Source organism: Agelaius tricolor, unplaced genomic scaffold (assembly GCF_023055355.1).
Source record: "Agelaius tricolor isolate 1412-34295 unplaced genomic scaffold, bAgeTri1.0.p SCAF_1, whole genome shotgun sequence".
In the NCBI taxonomy this organism is placed as follows: domain Eukaryota; kingdom Metazoa; phylum Chordata; class Aves; order Passeriformes; family Icteridae; genus Agelaius; species Agelaius tricolor.
Window position 1 is genome coordinate 75041131 of NW_027269261.1, and position 12967 is coordinate 75054097.

At 37.1% G+C, this 12967-nt stretch overlaps 1 protein-coding gene across 10 annotated transcripts in view; it reads left to right on the plus strand.

Annotated features, from left to right (window-relative positions):
- Positions 1-12967, plus strand: part of PUM2 (pumilio RNA binding family member 2) — a 67682-nt gene that overhangs the window by 24406 nt on the left and 30309 nt on the right. For 6 of the 10 annotated variants that reach the window (XM_071440136.1, XM_071440086.1, XM_071440101.1 and 3 more), the window contains exons 3-10: positions 2821-2926; positions 3209-3396; positions 4018-4190; positions 7182-7452; positions 7750-7843; positions 9714-9839; positions 10727-10866; positions 12543-12681. In XM_071440136.1, coding sequence (XP_071296237.1) covers positions 2821-2926; positions 3209-3396; positions 4018-4190; positions 7182-7452; positions 7750-7843; positions 9714-9839; positions 10727-10866; positions 12543-12681 — 1237 coding nt within the window. The remainder of the gene's footprint in view (positions 1-2820; positions 2927-3208; positions 3397-4017; positions 4191-7181; positions 7453-7749; positions 7844-9713; positions 9840-10726; positions 10867-12542; positions 12682-12967) is intronic. The other 4 variants (XM_071440093.1, XM_071440110.1, XM_071440120.1 and 1 more) reach the window with 2 other exon arrangements.

A 12967-nucleotide genomic window follows, 5' to 3' on the forward strand; every position in this document is an offset into this window, starting at 1 on the left:
CAATCCAAGAGCTAATACCTTCATTTTAAAAGAGCATAGTGTATGTCATACCCATCTGTCAAAATAAATAATAAATCTAAATCAGTGGCTCTCAGGGAGTTGCAGTATTGTTAACTTTGTAAAATTGCATTTATTTTTTATTTAAATATTTGAGGGACTTTGTTGTGTAGAAAGTTTGTGAAAATCATTTCAGTAAATCTGTTTAATTTTCAGTAGTTTAAATTTAGCCTCTCAGTATGGATCATGCATTATGTTTTGTGTTAAAGATACTTTATATTCTTTGTCTACCAAAGTACAACTGAAAGCAGTTGAATTTGTCTGTTTGAAATTTGAGAGTAAGTAGTTTAAAAAAAAGGCAAACCTCAAAAAACCCAAATCAAACCTTAAAAAGCCCACACAAACAAGAACAGCAGCAAAATTTCCCCCCCCCCCCCCCCGAAACAACTTGTACTTTTGCAGTGAGTATTATTGCTTCTTTCTCCCAGGGGATAGTTTTCCCTCTCATACAAATCATATGAATGAGTTTTTATATCAAAACCAGTTTTGCAGTGTGTTCTGCTCTAAATTTGCTTATTTCTTAACACTGAGTTGTCTGAACATACCTGTCTGATAGTAGAATTTACTAATTTCTGGGTAAGCATACTTCAGGTAATTCTCATTTTATGGCACTTGAGATATTACTAGATCTGTTTTATTCTGACAGGGTTGTGTGAGGTGGTGACACCTTCACTTAGGTATTTCAGAGCTCTCAGCTGGACACATATTTGAAATTGGCTTAGACAGCATTTAAAATAAAATATGATTCCCAAAAGCAAGATTTTGTAGATAACATTAAATGCTTGCTTTCTGTTCTACCACTCTCTTACAAAATGAAAATTAAGTAGTATTGCAAGCCTGATACAAATAGAAAGCTAAAAAGTATGTGTATATTCCATAGGCAGATCTGGATTTTGTAATCTTCTGCTTTTAGCTGAAAAACAGTTGTAAGATTCCATTAATCTATTTCTCTGCCTTCAGATGGCTAACTTCAGCCCTTAAATTTGACGTAAAGTTATATCCTGCTGCTCACAAATTATGTTTGGTTGACACTTGGTGGTGATTCTCCAATGCATTTGGAAGTGGGCATCTCTGTCAGGGCAGATCACAACAGTACAGCAATTCTTGCAAGCATAACATTCTCCTGTCATTTTGTTGAGCTTTGGCTGTTTATCATCCTCCCACCTGAATCCTTCTCTGTTAATGAATTTCTGTAAGGAACCCAGGGATTTGAGGTTAACCAGTCAGACACCTTCATTTCTGGTAAGAGCTCTGGGCAGCACAGAAAAACAGCAATCCTTAATTTGTCCAGAGGAGCTCTTGTCACCTCTTGTTGCACTGTTAGTGCTGGGGCCTGCAAGTGGCAGTCTTATCCACCTCCTCTTGAGGCTGTTTTCACAAGTGCTTTCAGTGTCATACTAAGAAATATCTATATTATATACTGACTCCTGTTACTAGTTTTATCGAGGCTCATACTAACCAGCTGTGAAGTTCAGAAGAGTTTTTTAGTCACTTAAGTTACAGAAGAAGCAAATTTCCAGAACGTACTCATTTATTGCAGACAGCTTCATCAGATTACGTTTGGTTTTTTTCTAATTTAACAAAATTTAAAATTCTAAATACAGCATTACATTATGCAGAATCTGATGGAATGTGCAGCTTTCTTCTTCCCTACATATTGCAAGTTGTTTTCACTTTCCTTTCTGTTGATGTACCTTGTAAAGTACCTATTCTGTCTAAGAATATCATTTTTTAGTTACATATAGGGAAAATATGACATGCAGAGTTTGGCAGTTGTACTGTAACTGATGGGAAAAGGTACAGGAATAAACTAGTAAAATCAGAGCAAAAAGAATGCTAGTATTTGAGGAATTCTTGTTTGTGTGGTGCTTCTGTCATGTCACACTAAGTCTTTCTGCTGTTGAAGACAGTACAAGAAGTGATCCTGATCTAACATGACACCTTCTGTTTTACAAGTAGGAATGAAAAAAACCATACATCTAAATAACAGTGTTGGTATGTGGAACTTCACATATGAATGTCACAGATTTTTAACAGCCCTATGGTCTAAAGGAGCTGACTTGCTACCATATGTATTAGTCACTTTCTAAAATTTGGAACATGATGCATTTCCAAGTGAAGAGAACTTCACAATGAACTGCAGCTCTTTCTGATTATCACAGTATTAGTTAACAGCCAAACTTCTTTGGCAGGAAGGCACTGTTAGTTAAAGCTTCTGAGAAGACTATCTTGACTTAACACAGGGATTAATTTGATTTGCTTTTTTTCACAGCTGCTTCTATATTCTATATTTCCTCCTCATAACTTCAGAATTTCAATACTGTTGGAGTTATTTTAGCAATTCCTTTTTTACAAAAAAAGAGGCAGAGCAAATTTTTACAAGGGCAGAGAGTGGTAGAATGAGGGAAAGTGGTTTTAAATTAAAAGAGGAGAGATTTTTGATTAGATGTAAGGAAGTAATTCTTTACTGTGTGGGTGGTGAGGCCCTGGAACAGGCTGCGCAGAGAAGCTGTGGCTGCCCTGTCCATGGAAGTGTTCGAGACCAGGTCAGATGAGGCCCTGATAACCTGCTCCAGTAAGTGGCAATCCTGCCCATGGCAGGTAAGATGGAATTAGATGGTCTTTAAGATCCCTCCCAACCCAAACCATTCTGTGATCCTATGATGTTAAACTAATTACTTGCATATCCTCTTAATATCCTCCTGCTATTTTTGCCCATCTATAAGCATATTTAAGTAAAACCATCATCTTCTTTTTTAACAGCTTTTACCTGCCAAAAAGTTTTGGGAACCTGATGATTCAGCAAAAGATGGACAAAAAGGGATATTCCTTGGTGACGAGTGGAGAGAGACTGCATGGGGAACTCCTCGTAAGTGATTGTTGTATATGTACTGAAAAATCAGTCATGATTACTGAATGTTACTCAAAGCAAATTTTGTAACTGAATCTTAAATTTTATTTTCCTTTCATTTTAGTTGTGAAAATGTAAACTGCATGGTGATTGTATTTCAATAGCACTTTTTGGAAGTTTGATTTGGAATTTTATGTTTAATTTTTTGTCTTAATATTTCTGTTGTGATGAAATGCGAAAACATTACAAGCTGTATTTTAAAAAATACTATAGTTTTATTTATTTGTTTGTTTTTAACAGACCATTCTATGTCCCAGCCTATTATGGTACAGAGAAAGCCTGGACAGGGTTTTCATGGAAACAGTGAAGTAAATGCTGTATTGTCTCCACGATCAGAAAGTGGTGGCCTTGGAGTGAGCATGGTAGAATATGTGTTAAGTTCCTCTCCAGCTGATAAATTGGATTCCCGGTTTAGGAAAGGAGCTTTTGTAAGTAATACAGTGTGTTAAGCTTGCCTGGTTACCTGCTATGGTCTTTGTTACATGGTTATATTTTCAGTTCTCTTTGTCTGTTTTTAATTTTTAACTCTTTAGAAGGAAGTAGTTGCTATCTGTCTGTCTTCCTTGGTTGGAGGGGGCAGAAGAGGGAAGTGGTTTGGGAATTTTAACTAAATAGCTATCTTAAAGTGCTTTCCTAAAAACCTTATTTAAAGGTAGGGAAAAGACTGCAAATTGCTTAATTTATAATGTGTGATGAACTTTATTCTAGATCTTCTGTGTTTTCATGTGGGTTTGTTTTGTAACTGGATGTTTTAATTGTATAATATAAACTTTTCTCTAATTCAAAGTGTTACTGCTTTAACAGCACCGCTATAGTTAAGGTTGAGTTAGCTCTTCCATTATAAATCTTGGCATTCCTTTGCACATTTTGGCAGTTATTAATTGCATGTGGTTGAAACTTGATGATCAAGTGACCCACCAAATGCAATTTCATTGACAACAAACTGTTTGTGTTGTTTACGTGCACTGTAGTGTAGAATTAGGTCACCTTGTGGTGCTCCTATTGTGTTCTGTTCAATACTCAGAATCAAACAGATTCTTTTTCCTCAGGGCACTAGAGATGCTGAAACAGATGGACCTGAGAAAGGAGATCAGAAAGGCAAGGCTTCTCCATTTGAGGAGGACAAAAACAGAGATCTTAAACAAGGAGATGATGAGGATGTTACTAAAATAAATGGCAGAGGTTTGCCAAATGGAATGGATGCCGATTGCAAAGATTTTAAGTAAGCTTTTAACTGTTTCTCAAGAAGACAAGCATGTCTCTTAAGGGCATTATTACAGTTCTGGTTTGTGTGTCAGCTTTAAACATTACCCAGCTGCAGACTGATTCTTCCCCTCTCGAGTCCTCCCTTTCCCACCGTGCCACGTGTTTCTTAGGATGTCATTAATGTGTGTGTCACTTCTCATGAGACAAATTCATCTTAACATAGTAACTATTAAAAGTAAATGGGTACCTTCTGGATGTGGTGCATTAAAGAGGGATGAAAACTTCAACCCTTTTAATATCAAACTAAATTTCTTTCTCTCTCTGCTTCTTTTTAATGCTCTTTTGCATCTGAGTGTTGTAGAGAGTAAGTCCTACAGAATTTTAGCTTTCCTTCTGATATTGCTAGTGGATACCACAGCCTAACACAACTAATCATTTCCCCATAAGTCTTTATAGAAGCCATATCTTTGACTAAGGTGGAGCAATGTATTTTCCTATTCATATAATTAAATGTCACCCATGGAACGGTGTTGCGGTTTGGTTGTTTTTGTAGGGAAAAATAGATTCGACCAAGCTCAAGCTTTTGAACAGTGAACTCTTATGTGACAGCACAGCCAGTCTGTTTTTTTTTTCTAACACTAAATTGCATTTTAAATTGAGTATTTTTTAAGGGCTGATTCTTCTTTCTTGAATGACTGTGATGCATTTGTAAGTGTCATACAGAAGAATTAAAAAGATAGAGAACTAGAGTGCTGCTCATAAATTTATATTAATGTGATAAACATGACCAGATAGTTGTGGTTTCATTAGTTCATTACTGAACAAGTATAATAAAATGCATGTTTGAATCCCATATGTAAGTATTTCCTACCCTTTAAAAAAATGTATTTACCTGAGGCTAAAGAGAGATTCTTGAGGTCTATTTTTCAAGACATATCATTGAAAATAATACAATTCCAAGCGTACCAGAGAGCTCATGTTGGCTCCTTTCAGTTGTGTGCTGCAATATACACAATAAACAAAGTTACCTTCATTGTTACCCATAGCAAATGCAGAAGAACTTCTATCCTGCTTTTCTTTACCAGTATCTATTTCAATTTTGAAATAGGTGTTTGTGAAGTACCTTCTGTATTATTAAAAGAGAGAAGTTATTGAAAAATACACAAATGCAAAAAAGCATCCAAAGCCAGTAAACCTCTCAGAAAAATAAAAAAATAAGGCCATCTAAATGAAATGGGCCATATAAAGTGATGGTATAGAACCCTCCAAACTGAGGTTTATAATTGAAGTATTGACACAACTTTAACTATAGCAACAGAACAGCACCAATGTAAGGAGCAACCTGTATTAGCTAACCATAAGTATTAACAAAGAAACTTCATCCTGTCCTCCTCATTGTATTTTTATTGTACTTGTAGCATTTTTAAACTAAGTATGTACTGAAATAACTGCCTTTTTTCCTTTTGTTTTTCACTTTGTTTATGCTGTATTTCACTTGGGAAAAATAGGGAGTATTAAATGGCTTAAACTCAAGTTTTCAGCAAGACATGGTTGCTTGCTAGGATACTTAGATGGTAAGCCAGCATGTTATATGCAATCCTCATGAGGTTGCTTTTTACATTAAAAAAGCCTCTTGTCAAAAACCTCTTCCTTTCTGTGACATATTTTGTCCAGAGTAATAAATCATACTATGTTGCTGCAATAAACTCCCTAAAAGGCTGATTTCTAGCTGTACAGACTTAAGTGGTATTATCAGCCATTACATAAGTGCTAGTAGATTTCTTTGCATTAGTCATGGGCTTCAGTGAGGAACAGATACTTTGGCTCTGGAGCCCCGAAGAGGAAGCAGAACAGGTAGTACTGAGGCTGTGTCTCTGACCTAGAATTAGCAGTACAGCAGACTGGTCTGGCACTGTACTGCTGGAATAAACATAGGTTCTTCCTGCAAGATGGCATTTGGTATTTGAGCCCGGTTTTCACAAGTAAAGCCAGCTAAACTTGAAGTTCTGCAATTCCTGAGAAACAATATATAATCATAAAGTTCTGCCAACACAATGTTAGTGGATCGTAGATTTTCTCACACTACTCTTTCCTAGAAGTTAACTTAGATTTTTGCCAGCAAAAATTGATAGTCTAAACAACCTGGGCTCCCACAGAAGGTGGGATACCACTCAAAGAGTCCTACATCTAACCAAATAGTGTTGGGAATCTCTTTAGGATGTTACTCTGTTGACATCTCACCTCATCAGTTTGCCTGTAGATGTTTATAGGTGTACAAAAAGTCCCCTGTAGACTGCCAATCAGATGAGAAAGCAATTCAGCTTTTATATATAATACTGTATCTTTGATGTTGTATATTCTTTTCAGGGTTATATTAGGAACCCTTTTTCCCCCACCAGTCATCACTGTAGTATAGTCTATTAAATGAGTTGTGTAGGAAATGAAATGTTTTAGTCACATGCTAAATGAAGTGATTATTAGTTTCATTTTACTCAAGGTAAAAATATATTGCTTGCTTTTCAGATGTGAAAAATGGTTACTGTATTGTATGTTTGTCTTTTCCAGTTGAAATTTTGCTGTGTCTTTCTGTTCTTTGGCATGAAATGCCCTTAGCCATTTCTTTTTTTTAAATTTCTCTGCAGTACCTTTCACGTCAGTACAAAAATACAATAAAGAGACATCCCAAAATTCGCAGGTGACCACAGTTCACTCCATTTGACTCAAAACAGCCTCACAAATCAGTTTATTTTTCTCACAAATGATTTGAAGAGCTCTGTAGTCAGTCTTAAACTTACCAAAAAACCAAATAAAATTATGCTTGAGAGTTAAATGCATCCTTTATCTTGAGCCATCAGTGCATGCTGGTTGAAAATGATAAAATTAGTCTGTCACTTCCCTTTGTAAAGTCTCTTGAGTTAGAGCTGCTTTGAAAGTAGAAATACTGTACTCTGTCCATGGACAGCTTTATTTAAGACTGAAGAGTCTGTCTTAAATTCCTTCTGAACAGTCGTACCCCTGGAAGTCGACAAGCCTCCCCAACAGAAGTAGCTGAACGCTTGGGCCCCAATCCCAGCACCACAGAAGGATTAGGTCCACTGCCCAATCCTACAGCCCACAAGCCTCTGGTAGAAGAATTTTCAAATCCAGAAAATCAGAATCTAGATGCCATGGAACAAGTTGGTCTGGATTCTCTACAGTTTGACTATCCTGGCAATCAGGTACAAATGGACTCTTCAGGAGCTACTGTAGGACTTTTTGACTACAATTCTCAGCAGCAGGTTAGTAATGGACTGTGGAAAATTGATCCTCTAAGTTGTTGATTGTCCTCTTGATAATCAGCCATTGCAACATTCAGTGCACTGAATATTCTTTTGTCTGTGACTAAGTCAAGGGCAAATAACTGTATAATTAATCTAGAAGAATATTGTTGCATAATTTTCTGGTTTAGTAACTTGCTATTACGGAAGCTTGGTTTGACATATTTTTTTTCCATAAGCAAATCCAAGTATATTATAGCCCTGACTTTGGAAAACTGAAATGCATCTTTTTTTCTTTTTTTTTTTTCTTCCCTATAGCTTTTCCAGAGGACTAATGCTCTGACTGTTCAGCAGTTGACAGCAGCCCAGCAGCAGCAATATGCACTGGCTGCAGCTCAGCAGCCGCACATAGGTGAGGTTTCTGCACAATACAGCAAGTGTCCCTGGCAAAAGTGGGTGTGTTGTTTTGATAGACTCCTTTCAATTTACCCAGTCTTCTCATTCAGATAGATACTGATCACTTGGCCCATTGCAATGGTTCTCATGAAAACTGCTCAGAATGACTGCCTATGACTGTACTGTCCTTAGTGGATGTTTTCTGTTGTAAATTTCCCCCTTTGGACAATTGTATACAAGGAAATAAAACTTGTATTTGCTTCTGTAGCAGTTGAATGTTGGTGAGAGTAAAAGTTAAAAATGCTTACTTCTATAAGCAGTAATAGAAACACGAGCTTTATATACTAAAAACCAGTATGCAATTCTAAGATTCTATTGCAGCTTAATATTTCTAGTAATCCAGTTAAAAACCATTGCACAGTAGAATTTTGAAATCATGCTGTTGTGTTGATTAAGTTTTAATTTTTCCTTGTCAATGGCACCATTTAAACAGCTCTTTCTTCTTGCAGGTACCCTAATGAGCTAATTCTTTAGCAGGCATTTTTTCAGTGCCTTTAGTTCAGTGAGTTAGTTAAATACACCAAGTTCTTCAAGTGCTGCAACTCGACAAGGAGCCTTCATTTCAGTGACAACAATTTTATATTTCACTGTGGAGAAGCTGTTGGTGTTTAGGGGAGGGAGGTTGGAACACACATGGAGGCAATTCCTTGTTTAAGGAAGGGAGATAGTTGAGGTTTAAAGATTTCTACCCTCTCCACTGGGCTGTTGAGGTGTGTGCACAAACTTCTTTCCTCTGTGAGAAAAAAAAGGATTCTCAGGATCAGACGGGCAGGCAGAAGTAGGAAGTATCTCCAGTGACTTGTGTCCATGCTCTCCTGTAAATAAGTTTTCCCACCAGCTTGTTGTTTAGGTAGGTTGTGAGGTCTGTTTAGACCAGGATCAGCAGCCTATATCTGGGATTGAAAAGTGACAGCTCTTCACAAATACAGGCTGAGAGCTGGAAGCATGGCAGATTGAGATGTTTGTGTGAGTCCACAGGTCGTGTCTTTGGCTTCTAAACTTTGGAGAAGCCTCTACTTTGTATGAAGTGTTGACTAAGTAGGCAGCTGAAATTTTTCTCTTTAAAATGCAGCCTCTTCTCATGTGCATATTAATAGAAGTTTATCAAGAAATATTTGGAAGAAGGAACATAGTTTGATGTGCCTTGCTTGCTGCAACAGTTGCTGACTCAGTGTTGGATAAAGTACATGAACCCGACCGACTGGGGAAACTCTGGGTAGCGATGCTTTGTTTGCTGAGTTTCTGCAGTTGTCTCTGCAACTGTCAGTTCTGCAGTTGGAATTCCATTGCAATTCCTATATCAAATTAGGATTCTTGGGAAGTAAGATTAGCATCTCATATCTGGCTGTTTAAAGCTAGGTATCTAACTTAAACTATGTGGTTAAATTTTTTCCTAATTGTTAGTGAAGATTTTTGTCTCTAGCAGGTGGTTTATTTCATCTGGCTGATTCACTTCACACACTAGATGACTTGTCTGCTACAGATTTCCTTGCAAGATTAGTTGAACTTTCAGATAGTTAAAGTTGGGCAAGATAAATTCCACTTTGAATAATCTCTTCTGTGTAAGGATGGATAGACGCATATGAGATGAAGCTCCTTGGAGTCTTACAAAACAAAACAAAGCTGTTAGGCTTTGGGATTAGTAAGAAAGGACTGATGAGAAGACGTAGAAGTGTTGATTTCTGTACTTACATACCTAGCCTTAAGAGCTTCCAAAGTACAAATAGTTCTGATTTTAACAGATAGGCTGTGTGATTTGGGTGGTGTGAATATGATGATGCTTGCTAAGAATGTTGGCTGTAATGAAGCTCTGTTTGTTACTGCAGCAGGCGTGTTCTCTGCAGGCTTGGCCCCAGCTGCTTTTGTGCCAAACCCTTACATTATCAGCGCCGCTCCTCCAGGGACTGACCCGTACACCGCAGCTGGATTAGCTGCAGCAGCTACCCTGGCAGGTAACTGAACACTGGAAGTGTCTGTCTTGATAATGCAACCGAACAAAAAGAGGAAAAAAGTGAAATCTGTCCTGTTTATTCTCTGCAAATATAGTTCTAGGAAGGAGAGAGTTGTAAAAAATGAGTACTGCCATTTTGAAAATTCTTACTACAATAGAAAGAATTTCAGTTTGTTATATATGGATTCCAAGTTTCTCTTGCCACTGGACTTTCACATAGAAATCCTAGCTAGTGCTCAGACTTGTGCATAACATTAAAAAAAACCCCAAAAAACTCCTTTGTTTCCACATGGTGTTTCACACGGAAGGCAGTAGAAAAAACTAAAAGACATGTATACATAATGGTTTATATGTACAATCCCATGATACACAGAGCTTATTCTTCTACAGGTTCTTCATTGATAGACTAGAAGAGTTAAGTGTGCCCACTTTGAAGAGCATCATGTATGTGCAGGGGAGGCACAGGCAATAGTGTTTATAAGCAAGGGCATCATACAGAAAGGAGGAATCATAGATTATCAAAGTCTCAGTACATCACTATCAGGAGGATAAATTTTGTTCATACTGTGATGTTCTGAAATCATCTTTTCTTCCAACCATGAAAACCGATTTTGAATGTTCTTTGGTACACAGACTCTGAATGCTTTAAGGTTTTACTTTGTCATTTGAGTCTCACAAGGGTATTCATTTTTTCATAAAGATATGGCTTGGTGTGAATTTTTAAAAATAACTCATTTGTATTCATGTGTCATTGTAGCTAATGTGGGATTTTTTTCTTTTTAATACTGATTTCTCTTTTGAAACTGAGAAGATGGATCAATGAGGGATGATAGAAACAGTATTTTAAGCAGCTGCACTAGATGGAATAATCATGCTTTCTGGTTTTAGGTCCTGCTGTGGTTCCACCTCAGTATTATGGCGTTCCATGGGGGGTGTATCCAGCCAATTTATTCCAGCAGCAAGCTGCAGCAGCAAATACCACAGCAAATCAGCAAGCGGCTTCCCAGGCACAGCAGGGACAGCAACCGGTACGTTCAGCATGAAAAGCAGAGCTGCCTTACCTTAACATCCCAGTGTGTAAGGGTCAGCTGCTGGAAAATTTTACATCATTCAGATGTTGCATTTTATTGTATAATAAATGAAGGTTAAAAACTCTCGATTTCCTTATTCATTGTCACTGTCTCACACCAAGTTATTTTACAGTCTCATTTCTTAAAACAATAAGCATTTAAAGTGGTTCCTTTCTTCCAGTTGCTTTTATGTGTGTAGCTGATGCTTCCTGTGTAGTAAATTAATGTAAAGTTTAATCTAGAAAACTGACATAAAGGGATGAAAAGATACATTCTGGTAATTTTAGGAGGATGTTGTTTCTTTTAAGCTTGGGGAAAAACAGATCTGTGTTTTCATGAATTAGCTGGAAGATTGAATGTTACACATTTTTCTGTCCCTTTGAAAAGTAGGGAAATAAAGGTGTTACCAGTAGTTTTGTTGCTTCACAGGAAGGAAGGGTTGCCCAGCTTATTTTTCTGTGACATTAATTGTATTGCAGCATCACCATGTGCCATATGGTGTTTTTGTCTTGGTGATGCAAGACTAAGCAATTGTTACAAGAATCTGTTGAAAATTCAGTTTCTTTAAGTACTTCTTGAAAAATGCTAATTTTCTATTGTTACTCTGGATACATTTTTAAACTATTGTATGAGTTTTCAGTATAAATTAATGGCAATTTTGACAAAGGAAAACCCCGAATTTTACAATAACTTTACACTTGAATGAATGCAAGCCTTTTAAATTTTTTTCCAGCAGTATGGTTAATTTCAATGCCATTCTTAGAAATGTAACTTAAGAAGTCTGAGATACCTTTAATTCCAGGGGTTTCATTACTGTTTTTATGTTCAAGTGGATATTTCTTTCTACTGCTTGTTTTTATCAGTGACCTGCATTGGTAACTGAACATATATTGTCTCTGCAGTTTCTTTTTGTTTTCTCTATAAAGTTAATACTGATTTATGCAAATAGCATATACAATTCTTTGTGGGAATATATTGTGAGTTGTATTTCTCCCTTATTTTGAACCTGAAAAAGCTGATTTTAACCAAGAGGAATAGAGTAGTTGCAAGAATTTAGATTGCTTTTCAATCAGATTCCCAGAGATTTGCTGTCAGAACATAATAAAATATGCCTGCGTTGCATGGTGATGGAGTGTTATGTGAATGTTTAAAACTTAGTGGGTGCATTATTTACAGCACTGTTGGCAGTGGAGTGTTAATTATTTAGACAAGTTACTACAAGTGCTGAAATACTCAGATTTACATCATTCAATTGCCTGGAAGTAATGTCAACAAATGTGTTTATCAAGGAAGGTCAGGTGTTCAGTTAATAAATAATGTAGGTTGTAAAATGTATCACTCTTACAGATTTTCTGCCTTCCTGTATACTCATTACCATTGATGGAACATACCTGAGTCCTGATGTCCAAAGCAGGGCAGATGTTTTATGGTCGCATGGGTCAACAAAATGCTGTATACCTTTTATTCTTTGTATGTGTATATTCTGGAAACCAATGAGGTGCAGGATTCCCAAAGTGAAAATCAGGGCTGAGAGGCATCAGATACTCAAAGCAACTGTTCTAGACCTTTGTTAGTACATAATAGATCGGCTTCCTTACCTTTTAAGGAAGGGGTGTTGTGTCGGCCTTTTCCAGGTCCTGCGAGCTGGAGCAACTCAGCGCCCGCTCACTCCCAACCAAGGGCAGCAAGGGCAGCAGGCAGAGTCACTTGCAGCAGCTGCAGCAGCAAATCCAGCTTTGGCTTTTGGTCAGGGTCTTGCTACAGGCATGCCAGGTATGTATGTTATCAGTGGATTAAGAGACTCACAGAAAGTAAGAATATTGGTGTTATTAGGTAACAGATTAACAAAGTACTGTTCCATTTACAATAAGCTGCTTAGAACTGAGTTTTATAGTTTTGTGTTATTCAATTGGTTTAAAATACTGGCACAGTATTTTTAGAGCACAAGAAGCTCCTCTAGCATTTGTTATTTGGAGCATTTTCTCTGTGTTTGCTGTTACAAATGCACAAGAAATAAAGATTTTTGCAAGGTAATTTCATATATAGTGAAGCAACTACA